Source organism: Notechis scutatus, chromosome Z (genome assembly GCF_049901735.1).
Source record: "Notechis scutatus isolate UNSWTSFEM ecotype Mainland chromosome Z, rNotScu1.2, whole genome shotgun sequence".
In the NCBI taxonomy this organism is placed as follows: Eukaryota; Metazoa; Chordata; class Lepidosauria; order Squamata; family Elapidae; genus Notechis; species Notechis scutatus.
The window spans coordinates 120,468,665-120,491,447 of NC_142025.1; the positions used below are offsets into that span (position 1 = coordinate 120,468,665).

Genomic DNA, 22,783 nt, shown 5'->3' on the forward strand with positions numbered 1-22,783 from the left:
TTTTTTGCACGATAGACTGCTCGTGAAGAAGGAGGCTCGCTTGCAAAACTCTTTGGAAAGTTGCAGAAAGGGTCTTCTAATTATTTCAGCGGGAATGGGGGAGGGGGAGAGGGAAAAGTGGTGGGGGCTTCCTTTCGCGTCAAGGGAAAGAAGGGGGCGCGGCTTTCTTTGGCCCCCTCCCTCCGCTTGGGGATTGTAGTCCTGCTCTTTGGAAAACGTTCCCAGTTGGAAAGGGTCTTCTCTTTCAGCGGGAATTGCGGGGGGAGGGGTTCATTTCTTTAGCGTCAACAGATCATCAGAGTTGGAAGGGACCTTGTAGGTCATCTAGTCCAACTGCCCCCACCCCCCGCCCAAACAGGAGACCATGCCCCACTTCTGACAAATTGCCAGTCCAACTTCTACGTCAAGAGAAAGGAGGGGCGCGCGTCTTTCCTTGGCCCCTCCCTTCGCGTAGGGATGATGGGAAGTGTAGTTCCGGCCCTTGCAAAGCCTCGGCGGGGAGGGGGCCTTTTTCTGCAGCGGAGGGGGTGATGGGGGTGCAGAAGTGACCCTCTTGGGAGCGGGGTGTGTGTGGGGAGACATTGCAGGCGGCGTTGCAACAGGTAGAGCTCTCCCGCCAGGGGTGCCCGGCTAGATGCCTGCTCCAGAGATGGTCCCGGGCGCCTCCTCCTCCCCCACCTCGCGAGAACGAGCGGCGGGTTCAAGCCGGGGAATCCCCACCGCGTGGAAACCTGCAGAGAGACCTGGAAATCTAACTCGCTTTCACTGGCGGACAGAGCGCAGCGCGGTGGGGACCGGATCGATCAGAATCGGTAACCGCGGGGTTGGGTGGAGAGGGAGTGGGGTGTCTTGGTATCGCGGGGAGGGGGTGTCCCTTCTCCCCCACCCCCTTCCTCTCGAGCCGGAGGACGGGCTCGGCTTTTTGCAGGGCTGACTCAACCCGGAGCTTCAGTCCTGCTCCGGCTGGCTGGTTTTGGCTGGCGCCGAAGAAAGCGAAAGCGGCGAAGGAGGCGGTGAGATGGAACGTTGGGGACCGCAGCGTTCGGCTGTGGAACGTTGGCACGGACCGATGGAACGTTGGCGTTCTTTTCTCTCTCTTTTTCCCACGCTCCGTTCGGAGCGGGGGGGGGAGGAGGAAACGACCCCCTTCCCTCCCCTCGGCATGGATCTAAAGCGGGGAAGGGACCCCCCCAAAAAAATCCCAGCCTAGTTGCAAAGTTGACACAATGTCTCCCCCCCCCACACCACTTTGCATCACATCCCTGGGAGGTGGGAGGAGGAAGATTGGGGGGGGAGATGGAAGAGAAGTTAATGCTGCTCTATGGAACTTCGTTGCTAATAAGACCCCCTCCCCATGACATGGCATGGATCTAAAGCGGGGAGGGGGCGTTGTTGGGAAGGAGGGGGATTCCCGCAAAACAGCCTGGCTGCAAAGTTGCCCCCGGCCCCCTTGACACAATGGACGCCCCCCCTTTACATCACATTCTTTGAGGGCTATTCCCTTTAAATAAAAGGATTTTAAAAGTCCTTCCTGGATTTGGGGGAGAGAAACAGGTGTCTGCAATGGACGTTCGCCACACCGGGACGGATATTCTGCTTTTAAACCGAAGCAGAACCGATGCAAAGGCCAGCGCTAGCTTAAATCTTCGCGGGGAAATCGGAGTCACTTTTGCGCTCTATTTCAAGCCTCCCCCGTCTCGGGAATCATCCTCTGAATAGTACAGTCCGCTCCGTTGTTGGTTGCGGTGGGAAGGAACCAAAAGAAGGGATCGGAGGGGGGGGATTTGGGATTGTTAAGAAAGGGCTTTACGTGGGGTTTTTTTTTGCACGTAGAAATCGAGATACATCGTGTTTAAGATGGAAAAAAAATATTTCGGAATGAATAAGGCCCGGGGAGAGCTTTAATCATTTCCCCCTCGTCTCTTTACGCTGTGGTATAGCCTCACTGGCCTCCTTGTTTTTGTTAAGAAGGTGCGAAAGGAAGCAGGTTAAACCTTTTCTTGATTCTTGCAAAATTTGCTAGTCGAGCCGGCGCCGGGATGATGGTTGTTTCCTAGGGGGCTGGGGGTGGAGAAACTAAATTAAGTTAAAAGAAAAATAATACAATGGATTGCCTGTTTTGAAAATTAGTTGGGGGTTTCAAAAGGATGCATTTTCTGCAAGGCTAAAAAATCGGATTTGGTTGCTCTCTTGAGTTTGGTGGTTTTCTTGCAGACATTTCATGACCAAACTAGTAACAGCATCAGTGCAAAATAGCAATCTCTAATAAGTACATAAATCAATATAAGGCTCAAATTGAGCGGGGGGGGTGTAGAAAATGTCCGATTTTGGGGTATTGGTTGGAGACAGAATTTGGAAGCTGCAGTCTGAAGTCTAAATCTAAATTGGTGTTTTTCACAAGCTTGGCCCCTTTAGGACAGGTGGACTTCCAACTCCCAGAATTCCCCAGTCAGCAGAATTCTGGGAGTTGAAGTCCACCTGTCTTAAAGGGGCCAATTCTGGAAAAACATTGTTCTAATTGACTGTATATCAAGGTTGTGCAAATCGCTAAAAAGCAAACAAGGAAATGAAAGGCACAACGTAATCTTTTATAGATATATAAAAGCAAAATGCCCGTCACGCATCGCCACAAAAATCTCCAGAACCGTAAAGCCTACAAACTTGAAATTGGGCACCTGTGTTCCTCTTGGCTTCTAGGGGCTCCCTAAGAAAGGATTTTCCAAAATGACCATAGTAGCAGTTAGAGTATTTCCTATATTGTTATTATTAACACACACTTGAAGAAGTAGTTGCTGAAGGCCTCGGACAGTGAAAAGGAGGCCAGGGGGGAAATTCTGCCTCTGCCTACCAGCATCCATGTGTATTCATCTGACTAGCGTCTTGTCAGTGTGGGAGAGAGTGGAGGGCTGTTTGGAAACTGAAAGAGTATTTGCTGTGCGAGCAAGGAGACAGCAAGGAGCCTGAGCGTGGCTTAGCTCAACTGTTCTGGACTAAAGCGGCTTGGTGCTGTGAAACTGAAACTCCTCTGCTTGTGTTTTGCATTTGGAAGAGATTTCTTTTCAGGTGGGGAGTAGAACCTCCTTAGCATCAGAGTGTTTTAATAATAATAACAATAATAGCAACAATGACAATAACAACAACAATTGGGAGCAGCTCAACCCCCTGCCTCTACGATATGGGATGAAAGAGATAACTTTCTTTCTACTGTTCTGCTTATTAATGTCTGGATGGCATAAAGCAGACAGAGTAACTCCACAAAGCATCCATACGAAGAAGTCTTTTTATTGGTTCATCAGGCATCCTATCAACTCACATTTATGACGAGGTTCTTCTTAAAGTCCAATCCTTTGCATATCTGAATTGTGTAAAAAGATAATAAAACTCTCGTCCCCATGATGATTGAAGCGGCTGCATGGTATGGTGGATTCAGGCAAGAGTGAGGGAGCCTCCCCCAACCCAACTAGGGTCAATTTAGTGACCAATCCTGATGACAGATGTGACCACATGATATGGATTACATTTCCCAGGATGCCTTAACTACATTCACCATGATGCATTCCCTTAAGGGGACAGCTCACAATTCCTAACTAACTATCTCAAATCCCATTAACTTTAAACTGTCTTGACATAATAATAATAATAATAATAATAATAATAATAATAATAATAATAATAATAATAATAATAATAATAATGGAAATAGTCTAAATGCTCTGTGGGTCATCTGGAAAAATCCTTTCTTAGCGGGTCCCTAGAAGCCAAACCTACGGGCCCAATTTCAAGTTTGTAGGCTTTACGGTTCTGGAGATTTTGTGATGATACGTGAGGAGCATTTCGTTTTTATATAGATAGATTAAATAAATTAAATAGGAAATCTTTCCTAAATCCTGTAAGCTAGAATGGGGTCTTTTGAAATATGTTTTTATTATACATAGTCCCGTGATTTTCAATAGTTCATTTAGTGACCGTTCAAAGTTACAACAGATCTGAGAAATATGACATGACCATTTTTCAAAAATTCAACAGCTTGGCAACTGACTCATATTTATGACGATTGCAATGTCCTTGGGGGGAGTATCACATGACCTCCTTTTGTGACCTTCTGAGAAGCCAAACAGGGATGCCAGATTCACTTAACAACCGGGTTATTAAATTAAGAACTGCAGTGATTCACTTAATAGCGGTCATAAGGTGGAGCAAAATTTGCTGAACAACTGCCTCACTTAACAATGGAAATTTGGGGCTCCATTATGGTTGTATGTTGAGTACTCTCTGTGGTAGTCCTCAACAGTTCATTTAGTGACCATTCGAAGTGACAACGGCACTGAAAAGGTGACTTATGACCGTGTTTCACATTTACGACCGTTGCTGCATTCCCTGTGATCAAAATTGGGAGCCTTGGAAACTGACTCATATTTACGACCATTTTAGGGTCGTGTGATCCCTTTTGTGACCTTCTGATGAGCAAAGTCAACAAAGAAGCCAGATCCACTTAACAACGGCATTACTGAGTTAACCACCGCACTGATTCCTTTAACAACTCTGGAAAGAAATGTCGTAAAATGGGGCAAACCCCAACCTATGTCTTGTTTAGCGACAGAAATTTACAGCACCAATGGGGCAAAATTCACTTCATGGTCTCACTTAGTGACAGAAAATCAGGGCTCCGTTAAGGCCGTAGGTCGAGGACTACCTGTATGATGGTGTTTTGGTTGTTTTTTTTAATTGTTAGCCGCTCACAGTTGTGAGTTGGCCAGATTTATAACTTGGTTTTTATACACCATAAAAATAAATACATCGGCCTCCCAAGCTGCTCTTTGTGGCAGCTCCCAGAATTCTTTGGTCTCCCTTCGCCATGTTGTGAATGGCAGGGAATCCTGGGGTTTGTAGTCCTGCCGCATCTCCCCCCTTCCTCCCCAGGAAGAAGGGAATTACATTACTGGCGCCAAAATGGTTTCCATTTCAGATGGGGTGAACGAGATTTGACATTTGCTTCCACCTCTTTCTTTCCTTGCCTCAGTGTCCCCATTGGAGAGAAGAATGAACATGGAGCAAGTCGCGGAGGAAGACCTCGACCCAATGCTGAGCCCACCCCTCAGCCAAGGGACCTTTGAGGAGATGTGGACGTCCTCCATCGTCAAGCCGATTTTGGTGAGTGTGAAATTCCTTTTCAGCCATTGGGGGTGGAACTTCAATTCCCAGAATTCCCCCAGCCAGCACCACGGATTTACAATACGGATTTACCCGCTCTGTTCGCCTCAGTTGACTCCCCAAACAGAAGCAAACGCTACCTTGTCAACTAGGTTACAACGTATGTAACGTATATTGACTAAACCACGATTTGTGGCTTATTGGGCGCCAAAATGCCCGGAATCGTTGGTTTATCAAATCAGGAAAACCATCGTTCAAATCAACATGTTAACATGTCATATCAACATGAAAATTTCATGTAAATGTCAGGATTCCAGCAATTGCCCTAATTAAATCATGATTCTCGAGCCAAACTTCAAAAGGTTTTTTAGGAGCGACATGCTGGCATTAACCTAGATGAAGCCAACTCTGGCATACGTAATTTACAGTCACCTGTGACACTGTTTCCCTCCTCCCCCACCCCCTCGGGTATGTCATAAGCCAGATTCTCCAATTGAGCACGTTCACAGGCTGGGTATCATCAATCATGTCCTCCAACTAAATATATTCGCAGGCAAAAGCTCTGGTATTTTAGTTACACTCTTTTAAAGATAAAGAGTTGGAATGTACTTCCGCTTTCCAACTGCTGCCTGCTCTTCCAGATTTCCTCCCCCCCTTTTTTTTTTAAACTATGGCAACTACTAAGGCCTGTTTGTGGGTCATTCCATAACATCTTGGTATGCCTCAAGGGGTGGTATTCAGACGGTTTGGAACGGTTTGAGCGATCCGGTTGTTCCGGCGATTAGTTGGCCCCAGCCAGCTGCCCCTGTTCTAATCTGTCCTATATTTCCGTGTTCCCACCACGGATATAACTATATTTGTATGTTTCAGGAATCGACGTTGGTGGCCTCCACCCAACCAGCCCTCATTCCGTTCTCCGAGGAAGGCGGCAGCTCCATGGGTCAAGCCAACTTTGGCTTGTTGGCTACGGCGGCCGGTTCTCCGTTGGCTCCTCTGTCCGAAGGCTATCCAGGGGGAGTAGACTTCGGCATCAACCTGGGTTTGGGCGACTTCTCGGGGGACCCCAACTTTCTGGTCTGCTCCCCCAAAGATTACGGGGCTGCGGAGAGCTGCGTCTTCCCATTCGCCGAAGATTATCCTGGCCAGTTCGGCTTTAATCTGGAGTTTGAGCCGTCGGGCACTGCCAAGTCGGTCACTTACACTGTACGAAGTGGGACGGGGGGAGAGATTGCCAGTTGTAGAGTTAAATTGTGGGGCAGGGGTCTTTCACCCCCAAAAACAGGTCTTCTGTTTTGATCGGGGGCATTGGGGAGGGCGTTTAGGTGACAAAAGTCAAAATGGTGGCCACCCCAGGTTAATCCTTTCCCCCATTTCCTGTGTGCAATCTGTTTGCCATCAATCCTGGTTTGTTTAAAAAATGCATAGAATGGACAGTTGGGGTCAAGATAACTTAGATTCCTTGTTTCCTCCTGGCAATCTCTGTTTGCCATCAATCCTGGTTTGTTAAAAGCACACAGGGTGGGTGGGTAGGTCAACCTAGATTCCGCGTTTCCTGCTGGCAATCTCTGCCATTATCCTGGTTTGTTAAAAAGTGCACAGAGTGGATGAGTAAGGTCAACATAACCTAGATTCTGCATTTCTTGTCAGTAATCTCAGTTTACCATCGACCCTGGTTTGTTAAAAACGCACAGGATGGATGGGTGAGGTCAACCTAACCTAGATTCCAGGTTTCCTGCTGGCAATCTCGGTTTGCCATCGATCCTGTTTATTTAAAAAAGTGCACAGGGTGGGGCTATTTGGAGCCGGGTTTTGTGGCCTACACAAAAGATTGTTTGGAAGCACCTCACTTTTTTCCGAAACCAGGTTCTGAGTGCGAAATGTGCCCGCCATACATCTGTGTTTTCCCCAATGTAGCTCGGGGGATAGAGGTGGCTGGCACATAATACAGGTTGTCCTCGACTTACGACCGTTCTGCTTAGCGACGTCCTGATGTTACCGCAGGCCCAAGATTCATATATACGACCTGGGCTCCGAGTTCCGATCACGCTCCCCTCCTTGGTGGTCACCGGACCGCAACTCAGCCCCTTTGCTTTGTCCCACAATCACATAACTACAATTGACATCATTTTTTTTTTGTCAAAAACTACCCCAAATGCTCCATAACAGGCAATGGTTTTGCTTAAGGACCGAGGTGTTTAACGATGGCCGCTTTAAAGAGCTTGTACGATCGGTCCCGTGATGACCTGCTTATCAATCGCCCTGGCTAATGACCGTCGGGCCCCAAAAACGGTAATAAAACAAGGATTAGCGGTAGTTTACGGGTGAGGTGTCTGGTGCCCTCAGGTTTCTGAACTACAACTCCCAGACTGCTTTGCTGGTTGCCATTTTGGAGGAATCGAGCGGTTTCGCCAACCTGGCGGGCCCCCAGGGAGTGCCTTATGGGTATCGTCTCACTCCGACCCCCAGTTATTTCGGAAAATACCCAGAAGGAGGAAAGAGACTGATGGGTTTCCCAGAAATTAAAGAGGTCCCAGTTTTACAGGTGGTCCTCGACTTACAACGGTTCCATTTAGTAACCGAAGTTACATGGGCACTGAAAAAAACCTGACATAGGACTATTTTTCACACTTAACGACCATGGATCACACAATCAATATTCGGCCGGTTGGCAACCGACTCACACTTATGATGGTCGGAGTGTCCTGTGGGGAGGGTTCACGCCCTTTGGTGACCTTCTGACCAGCAAAACCTATGGGATCCACTTAACAACAACATGTCTCACTTAACAGCGATGATTCACAACGACTGGCAGTAACGGTTGTAAAATGAGGCAAAACCCAAGCCTTGTCTCGTTTAGCGGCAGAAATCCACACCTTCCTGCTCCTGCCCCCCCAGGAGACCCCCCTCCATGAATACAGATAGTCCTTGACTTACAACGGTTCGTTTAGCGACCAAACTTACAACAGCAACAAAAACCGTGACTTATGATGATTTTTCACCCTTATGACCGTCACCGCCTCCCCGCGATCCAGATTTTGACAGTGTCCTCCCGGGGGGGGGTGGAGGGTTGGATCAGGGGATTCCCCCTTTGGTGACCTTCTGACACCCACAGGGGGGAGGGGTAGATGGATTCACTTAACAACTGCTTAGACATGGACAACGATTTGCTTAACGACCGGCAGAAAAAGCCATAAAACTGGGCAGAATTACGTACTTTTACCCACGTCTGGCTTAACAACAGAAACGGGCTCGATTGTGGTCGTAAGCCGAGAACTCTATGTCCCATTAATATCTATATTAATTGGATTTTAGCCTCATGGAGACACCCAGAAATGTGGACGAAGCGCATATTAGACAACACACACACCCTGTTCGTTGGGTGAATATTTCACGCATCTTTTGACCCTCCCCGGCAAAAACCTGGGAGACCTTCCCTTTTTCCCCCTCCCCAATTTCTCCGCATCCCATTGTCACAATTGTGGCCATGACGCCCAATTGCACCTGCAGAAACTAAAGTCTCCTAATTATTATCTTTGAAAAGCTATTGATGGAATGCGCTTTCGATTTCCAAGCTGCCACGCTGCTCTTTCAAACCCCTTTTCTCCCCCTCCCTTTCTGTTGGCAACTCTAAAAAAGACCATAGAAATATTTTATGAGTTGACACCCATAAGATGGCAGCTTGGGGGAGAGACCTCTGCCCCCTTCCTTGAACCCCAATTTTTAACTCCCCGCTTAGCTGGCGTACCGATTTTTCTCAATGTTTTCAGCGCATCGATTCGTTGCTCCGCCCATCGGTCGCTTTCCCGATTCTTGGATGGAGGTGACTGCTTCCCCCACTCTTCCCCCCTCCATTTTCAGCCTGCCTACCCAATGGCTGGGCTTTGAAGATTCCTCAAGAGGGAGGGGAGTTTGGGGGGGTTAAGACCCCCTCCCCATTTTCCAGCATGTGGCGAGAGACCCCCACACCTCAAATTGCCTTTTTCCTTGCAATGAAGGCAGAAGGAGGTCAAAATTCCCACCGTTGAGTTGGAAAATTTGGGTAAGGGGCTTGCTTGAAATTGGGGAGGGGGTGCAATGAAAGTCTTAAACCCCTCTCCTCAGTCACACCAGTAAATGGTTGCAATTCAGGGCAAGGCCTTTGAGGAGGGGGTGGGGTCAAGTGTTTTTTTTAATTGATTGGTTGTTGTTTTTTGAAAAACAAATGACAACATGCCAATGGAAGGAGTCTATAACTTTAATAAATTTATAAATAACTAATAAATTCATAAATGACTTTAATAAATTTATAAATAATTAAATTTACAAATTTAATAAATTTATAAATAGATTTAATATATAAATAAATTTAATACACTTTGGGTAAATGTATAAATGAAATAAAAATATTATAAAAATATTAAAAGTGAAAAAAGTGCTCGACTTACGGCCACCGTTGAAGTCTAAATCTCTGTTGCTAAGTTGAGACGGTTGGGAAGCGAGTGTATCGTCCCGTTTGACCACCTTTCTGGCCACTGTCGTTAAGCGAATGCAGTTTTGAAGGTAGTAAGGTGGTCGTTAAGTGAATCTCTCCCCCCCTGGTGGATTTTGTTTGTCAGAAGGTTTGCCGAAGGGGGTTGCAGGACCTTGGGACACAGCAACAGTCGTAAGTGTGAGTCAGCTGCCAAGCGTCTGAATTTGGATCATGTGACTGTGGGGTGCCACAAACAGTTGTTAAGTGTGAAAAACGGTCCTAATGTCTTTTTTTTTTCCAGTGCCGTCGTAATTTTGAATGGTCCCTAACCAAACTCTCATAAGTTGAGGACTACCTGTATAAAATGAATAAATGCACGTGGTGCCTGATATAACAGCCATAATGGAGCCCAATATTTATGTCGTTAAATGAGATTTGTTAAAAGAGAGTTCTACCGTGTTTTGCAACCTCTCTTGCCTCTGTAGCTAAGTGAATTACTGCCATTTTAAAGTGAGTCACATGGTCATTAAGTGAATCTGGCTCCCCCCCTGACTTTGCTTGTCCGAAGGTCACAAAAGGGGATCGCGTGACCCTGGGGACGTTGCGACCGTCATAAATGCGAGTCAGTCATCAAGCTGTGAGGGCCGCAAGTGTGAAAAACGATTCTGAGTCCCATTGTGGGTAGATTTGGATGGACACTAAATGGAATGGTCGTAACTCGAGGACTAGCTGCAACATTTTTTTGTCAATGCCGTTGTAACTTTGAGCGGTCGCTAAATGGGACGGTTGTAAGTCAAAGACTGCCTGTCTTTGATGCGCTCCGGGAATTCTTTTTTTTTTTTTTTTTTACTTTTTCACTTAACCGCAGGGGGTTGGGCTAGAGGACCTCCAAGGTCCCTTCCAGCTGCTTCTCTTCTAAATTCCCCATTGGGGTTCTTTTTTTTTCTCCTGAATTCCTCTCCCACCGCAGTTCTCTCCATCCTTGAACAAGCTTTTCTGCCAAATGGGCAAAACCTGCAAAGTGTTAGTGAAGATGACCGGGGTCCCCCCGTCCGGCTCGGTGGTCCGCGCCATGGCCGTCTACAAGAGATCTGAACACATGGCCGAAGTAGTCAGGCGCTGCCCCCACCACGAACGGGAGCACAACGACGGTCAGAAGGGGGGCTTTGGGGGCGGAGAAAGGGGAGGGGTCTTCCAGGACACGGAGGAGGGACGGGGGTCGTGGGGAGGCTCTGTTGCAGAGGGTTTGAAATATGGGGAGGGTCTTCTGGGGCACGGGGGATGTTGCGAGGAGGCTGTGTTGCAGGGGCTTCAAATATGAGGGGTGGGGTCTTCCAGGACATGGCGGGGTTAGAGGCAGGTTGGGGTGCAGGGGCCTTGAAATATGGGGAGGGGTCTTCTGGGGCACGGGGGGATGTTGCGAGGAGGCTGTGTTGCAGGGGCTTCAAATATGAGGGGTGGGGTCTTCCAGGACATGGCGGGGTCGGAGGCAGGTTGGGGTGCAGGGGCCTTGAAATATGGGAGGGGTCTTCTGGGGCACGGGGGATGTTGTGGGAGAGGCTGTGTTGCAGGGGGCTTCAAATATGAGGGGTGGGGTCTTCCAGGATCCTGGGGGGGACTAGTTATAGGTAGTCTTCGGCTTACGACCACAATCGAGCCTAAAATTTATGTTGCTAAGTGAGACCTTGGTTAAGCGAGACTTGCCCTATTTTACAACACCGCTGTTAAGTGAATCGCAGCAATTCTTCAATCAGTCACACGGCCGTCCATCGAATCCAGCTTCCCCTTTGATTTGGCTGGTCAGACGGTCGCTAAATGGAATCAGGTGACCCCACACATACCCTGGCCGGGACGCCCGGCCGTCAGTAAATACGAGTTCAATGGCCAGGCGTCTCAATCCTGATCCCGCCACCGCAGGTTGTAACGAACACCGCCGTAAGTCGAGGACCAGTTCTCATCGGGGAAGGGGGAAACGCCGGCTTTCCAACAGTGAAACTTCTCGGGGGTTGCAAGGGGGCATAAACTCAAAACTCCCCCATTTTTTTTGCACCCGATTTCATAGAGGCGATCCCCCCGATCATCTCATCCGCGTAGAAGGGAACCTCCAGGCCTTCTACCACACACACCGACCACCAATCGGCACAGCGTCTTGGTTCCTTACCAGAAGCCTCAGGTGAATTTTTTTTGGGGGGGAGTTGGGTGGGTGGGAGGCAAGGGTGAAGAGGTGATTTGGGAGGGTCAACCCCAGCCCTCCCCATCTTCCATTTCTTCTTCTCTGCTGCCTGTCAACTCATAAAATATTTCTCTGCTCTTTTTAGAGTTGCCAACAGAGCAGTGCGGCAGCTTGGAAATCAAAACTGCATTCCATAACTATCACCACAGTGCTGGAAATGTAACAATAGAGATAGGGACCTATTATCATATGTGGTGGAAGTGTATAAAAGCAAAAAAAATAATACTGGTGGCAAATAAAGAGATGTTTAACCAGAAAGTAGAGTTTAGACCAGAAATGTTGTTGTTGTTGTTATTATTATTATTATTATTTGTAATAATTTTTTATTTTTATTATTTGTAATAATTTTTATTGTTCTTTTTCACCTTTAACACACATTATTGACCTTAACAGTACTGTATCATCATTATTATACACGTTATTCTACACATCAATTTTATATAAATATCTACATTTATACGTCTTTATATACATCATTTACTTTTCTCTATAATTTTCTTATTTCCTTTATTTCTATTATTCAACTGATTGTACCAATTATTCCAAATTGCGTAATACTCCCGACTTCTTTCTCTTTTAGTTATAATGTCAATTTGTCCATTTCAGCACAGTCTAGAATTTTTTGAATTATTCATACCTTGGTAGGCATGCTATTTTGTTTCCAACACTGTGTGTATATTACTCTTGAAGCTGTCAGAATATATAACAGGATATATTTAATCTTCTTTCTATAATTCCCCTTAATATTCCCAATAGAAACAACTCCAGTTTAAATTCTATTCGTTCTTCCACTATCTCTTGTAGCCAGCTCTGTATTTTAATCTCAATATTTTTGGGCTTCCAGGCATGACCACCACATATGGTAGAAGGTACCTTGGTTCTGTCTGCATTTCCAGCATGTTGGATTCATGTTAGGATGCATTTTGGCTTGTCTCATTGGGAGCAAATGCCACATATAGAACATCTTATACATATTTTCTTTTTCTTTTTCCAAACAAACTTTATTCGGTTTTTAAACAGTTTAAAAACATAGAAAAAATACACAATTATACCAACATTGAAGACACCATTTACATTTCTTAATCTTATTCTTACACTTAGTTTCCTATTACATTACAATTATTACATATTACTTTCTCTATTAATTCACTGTTTCTTATTCCATATTTATACCACTCATTACATAATATATTTTCTATTGATTCTACATTCGGTATATATAACTGCATATTCTTTACTTAATTACAGTACTGCTTTTTTCCCTTATTCTCAAACCATGCAACTGGGTCATACGTTCCCCCCGTGGAGATCTGTCGTAACTTCAAATGGTTGCTAAGCGAGGACTAGCTGCATTTGTGCAAATTTCTCTCTCTCTCTCTCTCTGTGTGTGTGCCCTACAGGTGGGGATGGCGTGCACCATCATCCTGTACAATTACATGTGCAACAGTTCGTGCATGGGGGGTATGAACCGGCGCCCCATTCAGACGATCCTGACATTGGAGACAGCACAGTGAGTGCCCTTCTTCCTCTTCCTCCCGGGGTCTGTTGAGTCGTGTTTAGAACTCGGAACCTGCCCATTGAATGATGGGCGGGGTGGCATTCGGCGCTGTTCCGCACAGAACCAGCTAACCCTGTGCATCCACCCACGATCTGAGCCCGATTCTGCGGGGTTGGCCCCCAAATTGTAGACTCTTAGCCTGTGGAGGGAACATGAGAGATCATCCAGTCCAGCCCCCCTGTGCAGGGTAGGAATGCCCACATTTTGTTAAATATATATATATATATATATATATATATATATATCACATGACTCTGATCAAATTTCAGGAGGCTTTTTTGTGTGTGACTTTCCTGAAGAGAATGCTACGGTCGTTAAGCAAAACCACTAGAGGGCTCTTTTTTTTTTCTTTTTTGCCAAAATATCAGCTTCCAGAAAACAACATGGCAAACTGTAGTCATGTGATTGAAGAGGTTGCAAACGGCCACAAATGCAGATGTCGTAAGAATCCAGGTCATAAGTCCATTTTTCGGGCTCCGTTGTAACTTTGGACAGTCGCTAAGCGACCATTCCTAAGTCAAGGGCCTGCTGTTCGTGAGAAGCTCAGTCGTCGTTTAAAGGAATTGGGGGTTTCTAGTTGGGAAATATCTCGGAAAGGATCATGGGTTGCATAGTACATCCCAGAATTTGAACCCAGTGCTTGTCTGGAGGCTGCTGCAGAAATGACAGTATAAAACGGGGGAAACTCATCAAAAATGCAATTATGCCTATCAATTATAAGCAGCATCAACCAGATTTTATTTTCCCATCACTGAACCCGGGGCAGGGATGGGATCTCCAACTCAGCAGGTGGGACACAACATTTCTCGCCATCCTCCCAAAATCTCTAAGGACACCCCTTCTTTTTTTTGCATAGGGGGGAGGTTCTGGGACGCCGCTGTTTTGACGTTCGGGTCTGCGCCTGCCCCGGACGAGACCGACGAATGGAGGAGTACACCCAGCAGAAAGCAAAATCCTCGGAACCGACGAAAAAGGGTAAATTTGAAGGATGTAGGAGGAGGAAGGGTGGAACATGGGGGCCGAGTCAAAAGAGCCTTGAGTTTGGTTAGAAGATTCCTGCACAGAGGCTTTCAGCAATAAAGCAGTTTAGTTAGAAGATTCCTGCTCAGAGGCTTTCAGCAATAAAGCAGTTTAGTTAGAAGATTCCTGCTCAGAGGCTTTCAGCAATAAAGCAGTTTAGTTAGAAGATTCCTGCTCAGAGGCTTTCAGCAATAAAGCAGTTTAGTTAGAAGATTCCTGCTCAGAGGCTTTCAGCAATAAAGCAGTTTAGTTAGAAGATTCCTGCTCAGAGGCTTTCAGCAATAAAGCAGTTTAGTTAGAAGATTCCTGCTCAGAGGCTTTCAGCAATAAAGCAGTTTAGTTAGAAGATTCCTGCACAGAGGCTTTCAGCAATAAAGCAGTTTAGTTAGAAGATTCCTGCTCAGAGGCTTTCAGCAATAAAGCATTTTAGTTAGAAGATTCCTGCTCAGAGGCTTTCAGCAATAAAGCAGTTTAGTTAGAAGATTCCTGCTCAGAGGCTTTCAGCAATAAAGCAGCTTAGTTAGAAGATTCCTGCTCAGAGGCTTTCAGCAATAAAGCAGTTTAGTTAGAAGATTCCTGCTCAGAGGCTTTCAGCAATAAAGCAGCTTAGTTAGAAGATTCCTGCTCAGAGGCTTTCAGCAATAAAGCAGCTTAGTTAGAAGATTCCTGCACAGAGGCTTTCAGCAATAAAGCAGTTTAGTTAGAAGATTCCTGCTCAGAGGCTTTCAGCAATAAAGCAGCTTAGTTAGAAGATTCCTGCTCAGAGGCTTTCAGCAATAAAGCAGTTTAGTTAGAAGATTCCTGCTCAGAGGCTTTCAGCAATAAAGCAGTTTAGTTAGAAGATTCCTGCACAGGCTTTCAGCAATAAAGCAGTTTAGTTAGAAGATTCCTGCTCAGAGGCTTTCAGCAATAAAGCAGCTTAGTTAGAAGATTCCTGCACAGAGGCTTTCAGCAATAAAGCAGTTTAGTTAGAAGATTCCTGCACAGAGGCTTTCAGCAATAAAGCAGCTTAGTTAGAAGATTCCTGCTCAGAGGCTTTCAGCAATAAAGCAGTTTAGTTAGAAGATTCCTGCACAGAGGCTTTCAGCAATAAAGCAGCTTAGTTAGAAGATTCCTGCACAGAGGCTTTCAGCAATAAAGCAGTTTAGTTAGAAGATTCCTGCACAGAGGCTTTCAGCAATAAAGCAGCTTAGTTAGAAGATTCCTGCTCAGAGGCTTTCAGCAATAAAGCAGTTTAGTTAGAAGATTCCTGCACAGAGGCTTTCAGCAATAAAGCAGTTTAGTTAGAAGATTCCTGCTCAGAGGCTTTCAGCAATAAAGCAGTTTAGTTAGAAGATTCCTGCTCAGAGGCTTTCAGCAATAAAGCAGTTTAGTTAGAAGATTCCTGCTCAGAGGCTTTCAGCAATAAAGCAGTTTAGTTAGAAGATTCCTGCTCAGAGGCTTTCAGCAATAAAGCAGTTTAGTTAGAAGATTCCTGTTCAGAGGCTTTCAGCAATAAAGCAGTTTAGTTAGAAGATTCCTGCACAGAGGCTTTCAGCAATAAAGCAGTTTAGTTAGAAGATTCCTGCACAGAGGCTTTCAGCAATAAAGCAGTTTAGTTAGAAGATTCCTGCTCAGAGGCTTTCAGCAATAAAGCAGCTTAGTTAGAAGATTCCTGCTCAGAGGCTTTCAGCAATAAAGCAGTTTAGTTAGAAGATTCCTGCACAGAGGCTTTCAGCAATAAAGCAGTTTAGTTAGAAGATTCCTGCTCAGAGGCTTTCAGCAATAAAGCAGCTTAGTTAGAAGATTCCTGCTCAGAGGCTTTCAGCAATAAAGCAGTTTAGTTAGAAGATTCCTGCTCAGAGGCTTTTCAGCAATAAAGCAGCTTAGTTAGAAGATTCCTGCTCAGAGGCTTTCAGCAATAAAGAAGCTTAGTTAGAAGATTCCTGCACAGAGGCTTTCAGCAATAAAGCAGTTTAGTTAGAAGATTCCTGCTCAGAGGCTTTCAGCAATAAAGCAGTTTAGTTAGAAGATTCCTGCTCAGAGGCTTTCAGCAACAAAGCAGTTTAGCTAGAAGATTCCTGCTCAGAGGCTTTCAGCAATAAAGCAGTTTAGTTAGAAGATTCCTGCACAGAGGCTTTCAGCAATAAAGCAGCTTAGTTAGAAGATTCCTGCTCAGAGGCTTTCAGCAATAAAGCAGTTTAGTTAGAAGATTCCTGCACAGAGGCTTTCAGCAATAAAGCAGTTTAGTTAGAAGATTCCTGCTCAGAGGCTTTCAGCAATAAAGCAGCTTACTTAGAAGATTCCTGCTCAGAGGCTTTCAGCAATAAAGCAGTTTAGTTAGAAGATTCCTGCACAGAGGCTTTCAGCAATAAAGCAGTTTAGTTAGAAGATTCTTGCACAGAGGCTTTCAGCAATAAAGCAGCTTAGTTAGAAGATTCCTGCTCAGAGGCTTTCAGCAATAAAGCAGTTTAGTTAGAAGATTCCTGCACAGAGGCTTTCAGCAATAAAGCAGTTTAGTTAGAAGATTCCTGCACAGAGGCTTTCAGCAATAAAGCAGTTTAGTTAGAAGATTCCTGCTCAGAGGCTTTCAGCAATAAAGCATTTTAGTTAGAAGATTCCTGCTCAGAGGCTTTCAGCAATAAAGCAGTTTAGTTAGAAGATTCCTGCTCAGAGGCTTTCAGCAATAAAGCAGTTTAGTTAGAAGATTCCTGCTCAGAGGCTTTCAGCAATAAAGCAGCTTAGTTAGAAGATTCCTGCTCAGAGGCTTTCAGCAATAAAGCAGTTTAGTTAGAAGATTCCTGCTCAGAGGCTTTCAGCAATAAAGCATTTTAGTTAGAAGATTCCTGCTCAGAGGCTTTCAGCAATAAAGCAGTTTAGTTAGAAGATTCCTGCTCAGAGGCTTTCAGCAATAAAGCAGCTTAGTTAGAAGATTCCTGCTCAGAGGCTTTCAGCAATAAAGCAGTTTAGTTAGAAGATTCCTGCACAGAGGCTTTCAGCAATAAAGCATTTTAGTTAGAAGATTCCTGCTCAGAGGCTTTCAGCAATAAAGCAGTTTAGTTAGAAGATTCCTGCACAGAGGCTTTCAGCAATAAAGCAGTTTAGTTAGAAGATTCCTGCTCAGAGGCTTTCAGCAATAAAGCAGTTTAGTTAGAAGATTCCTGCTCAGAGGCTTTCAGCATTAAAGCAGTTTAGTTAGAAGATTCCTGCTCAGAGGCTTTCAGCAATAAAGCAGCTTAGTTAGAAGATTCCTGCTCAGAGGCTTTCAGCAATAAAGCAGTTTAGTTAGAAGATTCCTTCTCAGAGGCTTTCAGCAATAAAGCATTTTAGTTAGAAGATTCCTGCTCAGAGGCTTTCAGCAATAAAGCAGTTTAGTTAGAAGATTCCTGCTCAGAGGCTTTCAGCAATAAAGCAGTTTAGTTAGAAGATTCCTGCACAGAGGCTTTCAGCAATAAAGCAGCTTAGTTAGAAGATTCCTGCTCAGAGGCTTTCAGCAATAAAGCAGTTTAGTTAGAAGATTCCTGCACAGAGGCTTTCAGCAATAAAGCAGTTTAGTTAGAAGATTCCTGCTCAGAGGCTTTCAGCAATAAAGCAGTTTAGTTAGAAGATTCCTGCTCAGAGGCTTTCAGCAATAAAGCAGTTTAGTTAGAAGATTCCTGCTCAGAGGCTTTCAGCAATAAAGCAGTTTAGTTAGAAGATTCCTGCACAGAGGCTTTCAGCAATAAAGCAGTTTAGTTAGAAGATTCCTGCTCAGAGGCTTTCAGCAATAAAGCAGTTTAGTTAGAAGATTCCTGCACAGAGGCTTTCAGCAATAAAGCAGTTTAGTTAGAAGATTCCTGCACAGAGGCTAATAAAGCAGTTTAGTTAGAAGATTCCTGCACAGAGGCTTTCAGCAATAAAGCAGTTTAGTTAGAAGATTCCTGCACAGAGGCTTTCAGCAATAAAGCAGTTTAGTTAGAAGATTCCTGCACAGAGGCTTTCAGCAATAAAGCAGCTTAGTTAGAAGATTCCTGCTCAGAGGCTTTCAGCAATAAAGCAGTTTAGTTAGAAGATTCCTGCACAGAGGCTTTCAGCAATAAAGCAGTTTAGTTAGAAGATTCCTGCTCAGAGGCTTTCAGCAATAAAGCAGTTTAGTTAGAAGATTCCTGCACAGAGGCTTTCAGCAATAAAGCAGCTTAGTTAGAAGATTCCTGCACAGAGGCTTTCAGCAATAAAACAGCTTAGTTAGAAGATTCCTGCTCAGAGGCTTTCAGCAATAAAGCAGTTTAGTTAGAAGATTCCTGCACAGAGGCTTTCAGCAATAAAGCAGTTTAGTTAGAAGATTCCTGCTCAGAGGCTTTCAGCAATAAAGCAGTTTAGTTAGAAGATTCCTGCACAGAGGCTTTCAGCAATAAAGCAGCTTAGTTAGAAGATTCCTGCACAGAGGCTTTCAGCAATAAAGCAGCTTAGTTAGAAGATTCCTGCTCAGAGGCTTTCAGCAATAAAGCAGTTTAGTTAGAAGATTCCTGCACAGAGGCTTTCAGCAATAAAGCAGTTTAGTTAGAAGATTCCTGCTCAGAGGCTTTCAGCAATAAAGCAGTTTAGTTAGAAGATTCCTGCACAGAGGCTAATAAAGCAGTTTAGTTAGAAGATTCCTGCACAGAGGCTTTCAGCAATAAAGCAGTTTAGTTAGAAGATTCCTGCACAGAGGCTTTCAGCAATAAAGCAGCTTAGTTAGAAGATTCCTGCACAGAGGCTAATAAAGCAGTTTAGTTAGAAGATTCCCTCACAGAGCTTTCAGCAATAAAGCAGTTTAGTTAGAAGATTCCTGCACAGAGGCTTTCAGCAATAAAGCAGCTTAGTTAGAAGATTCCTGCACAGAGGCTAATAAAGCAGTTTAGTTAGAAGATTCCTGCACAGAGGCTTTCAGCAATAAAGCAGTTTAGTTAGAAGATTCCTGCACAGAGGCTTTCAGCAATAAAGCAGCTTAGTTAGAAGATTCCTGCACAGAGGCTTTCAGCAATAAAGCAGCTTAGTTAGAAGATTCCTGCTCAGAGGCTTTCAGCAATAAAGCAGTTTAGTTAGAAGATTCCTGCACAGAGGCTTTCAGTAATAAAGCAGTTTAGTTAGAAGATTCCTGCTCAGAGGCTTTCAGCAATAAAGCAGTTTAGTTAGAAGATTCCTGCACAGAGGCTTTCAGCAATAAAGCATTTTAGTTAGAAGATTCCTGCTCAGAGGCTTTCAGCAATAAAGCAGTTTAGTTAGAAGATTCCTGCTCACTGGCTTTCAGCAATTAAGCAATTTAAGTAGAAAATTCCTGCATGCAGGCTTTCAGCAATACAGCAGATTAGTTAGAATATTCCCGTGCAAAGCCTTTCGGCAATAAAGCAGTTTAGTTGGAAGATTCTCCAAATATTTTGAGGCAGGGGAATGATCCAAGAAAATAAGTACGTCAGATCGCGGGGAGGAATCTCTTTTTGCAGACCACAGTTAATCTGCAGAACTCCCTCCCACAGGATACCGCAAAGGTGTTCTGTGTTTTTATTGATTAAGCTTATAAAAGCATGTCATGTATTAAACTTATATAAAGCTTCTTATCCCAAAGTTGTTTGCTCATGAAAACGAGAGGGGAGGTGGAGGAGGAAGTTGTGAGGAGCAGACACGGCTTCGGGTACTTCCCTGTGGTCTCCTTTCCTTGCCCTCAAAGAGGGCAGGACTTCAGTGGTGTGTGTTCCCCCCTCTCATTCTTGCCTCGCTTCTCCAGCTCCTTTGCAAGACCAGCGTCCTTGCGCCCCCAGCAGGAGACCAGTGCAAATCCTGCCAGAGGAAGATGAACCTGAATGTGAATCGGGAGCCGAGCCCGAGGTTTACACACTCACTGTGAGTAGTGCGTTGGGCCTCCCTTGGCGGTTTGGGGTGAGGGGTGACCACCAACCCTTCAAGAGGCAAACGTACCAGCTTTGGTGGGGGGACTCGGGGGAGGGGGGGTCACAGGAGCAGCTTGTACCTCGAGCCGACATTGTAAGGCGTCCATTTTGTTCACAGACTCGCAACCGCGCCCATTATGACATCATAAAGAAACTTCTAGATGCATTGGAGTTCAAAGAGGCTCACGGGAGGGAGAACACAGAGGGCTGCAAGTGTAGGAAAAGGTGGGTAACGCACCCCTCACCCCAAATATGTGAATGCTCCCTTCCCCTCTGTCGCCTCCTGGGCGCGAATCCCATCTTTGTGGCTTGGCTCGCTGACTCGAGCCCTCTTTTCTTCCCCTTTCCCCCAGCCTCCTGAAGAGCCGGAAACGAGGAGCCAAGTTGACTTCACCTCATCAAAAGAAAATCCGGATGAAGGATGAGACCCTGGACTCCAATTAGGGGTGGGTGGGGGTTGTTTCACGTAACCTGCCATCCACCCCTCACTTTTTTTTTTCTTGTATATTATGCTTTCTTCTTCCTTCCTCACCATCTTTCCTTCTCTGTTTTGACTACCAAGGTTGCTCCCATTTCCCAATCATGCGTCTTGCAGAGCCCCTGTGTTGTTGTTTTTTTGGGGGTTCCCGTCAGCCAGGGGTGGGCTTCCAAAATTTCAGCAGCCAGTTTTCTGCCCGGTTGCTGGGTGGGCTTGGTCTAGTCAGCCTCCTACACTACGGCTGGGGGCTTTCTCGAGCCTCCGGGAAGACAAAATTAGGCTCCGGAGCAGGAGGGGGCTCCGGAGCTTCTGGGAGGCCCATTTTTCACCCTCCCCGAGCCTCTGTGCAGGCCTGTATTTATCTGGGATCCAAAATGGGCCACGTGGAAACTCCTGGGAGGGGCAGGGTGGGCGAGGGCCAGTCAGGAGTGGAATTTGCCGGTTCACTGAACCTGCCATTAAAAATGATAAAATTAGCCACCGATTCAGGCAAACCGTGGCAAACCGGTCGCAGCCCATCCCTGCTGTCAGCCCCCAAAACAAGCTGCCACCTGCTCGCCAATCTTAACTGGGGATCTCCCCTCGGCCCCCTTCTCCATCCTTTTGGGGTTCCCCATATGGGGGGTCTCCATATTACAAAACCCCCTCAAAAGGGTTGGTCAGTTTGACTCGGTTCTCCATTCCCCCACCAAAACAATTGGCTTTTAAAAATCCCTCCCCTTGCAACTTGGGTATCAAAAATGCCCCCTGTTGAGGTAATTCCCCATTAGGAGAACAGGCGCATACAGGGAGACGTATTTGAGAGAAGTGTCTGAATAATACACACACCGCACACAGATACGCTGTACAGTAAGTGTAGGTTTTTACTTCCAGAAAGGTTTAAGCAAAGTTCAAAATAGGCAGTCCAAAAGTCATTCACAGGTTAATTCAGTCAGTTTTCAATCTAGGGATAATCCAAATATCAAAGTCCAGTGTCAAAAACAGTTCAGTCTCAGACTTACATCAAATCCAGAAATATCAGTCAATTAGGAAAAATGGAGCAACGGCAAGAATTCCAACAGAAGGAAACAGAGATACACTCACACTCTCTTCTGAGACTCAGACTAAGACAAACCAGGTTTCTGGCTCCATCTTATGGCCGTTTGAGAAACCACATCTAATTACAGTTTTGCATTTTCTTTAAGATACAGTTTTAAAATGTTCATCCTGGTTTATATATTTCTAACCCAAATAGCTGTTAGGTGACTCATGTTCCTAACACCCCCTCCTCCAGATTCCCCCCCCAAAAAATGGAGTGTGTATGTGTCATTTCCTAAAGGGTCAATTTGGGGTAGAGGGGTGGTCAGGGCTGGTTCCTTGCCCCTCCCCTCAAATCCTCATCTCCCTTCCTTCTTTCCTTTTTTCCTTCCTTCCTTCCACCAGCAAAGGTTAGCGAAGTTAGTTTTTGCAAGCTTGCCAAGGTTTTGAAGAAGAGGGAATTCTGGGAGTTGAAGTCCACAATTGCCAATGGGGAATTCTGGGACTTGTAGTCCTGAATCTTGCCAACCTTGTAAAAAAACAGCAAGCCTTCTGGTTCCTTAGTTTTAACAACTATATTACATTCTTCATTTATACAGTATTAATTTTTAAGTTTCCATTTTTTAAAAAAATTACTTTGTCTCCACCCCCTTCTTTATTTTCTGGAACATTATTTTTTATATATATACTGGATTTCGCCCCCTTGTTTTGTAACCCAGCTTTTTGTATGAAATAAAAGTGGTTTTTTTCCCCTTAAAGTCGGACTAGAAGTGGTCATTGGGTCCAGGTGAACATTTGAATTCTAAACCAGGATGGGGAGGGGAAAAAACCAGAACTGTCCAGCAATGTCTGGTTGGATCGGACACGTCTCTGTTTTACAAAATTGCCCCCAAATTCTGTAAGTTTTCAACCCCACCCCCGTCCCCTTCTAGGATCTTTGGGGTGGGGGAAAAAATGGGATCTTTGGGGGTCACTGAGTTTGGGTGGTTTT

The 22,783-nt window shown here is 45.2% G+C and overlaps 1 protein-coding gene and 1 long non-coding RNA gene across 2 annotated transcripts in view; one reads left to right on the forward strand and one right to left on the reverse strand.

The window, feature by feature from the left end:
* The window catches only part of LOC148129198 (uncharacterized), a 91,439-nt gene that overhangs the window by 21,985 nt on the left and 46,671 nt on the right, over positions 1-22,783 (reverse strand). The window lies entirely within an intron of this gene.
* Positions 451-22,550, forward strand: TP53 (tumor protein p53). The gene is given in 11 exon segments (XM_087946578.1): positions 451-812; positions 5,021-5,151; positions 6,022-6,354; positions 10,572-10,764; positions 11,666-11,728; positions 11,731-11,774; positions 13,235-13,344; positions 14,249-14,367; positions 20,135-20,250; positions 20,416-20,522; positions 20,651-22,550. Coding segments are annotated over 11 exon segments (1,485 nt in total). The 5' UTR covers positions 451-634; the 3' UTR covers positions 20,742-22,550.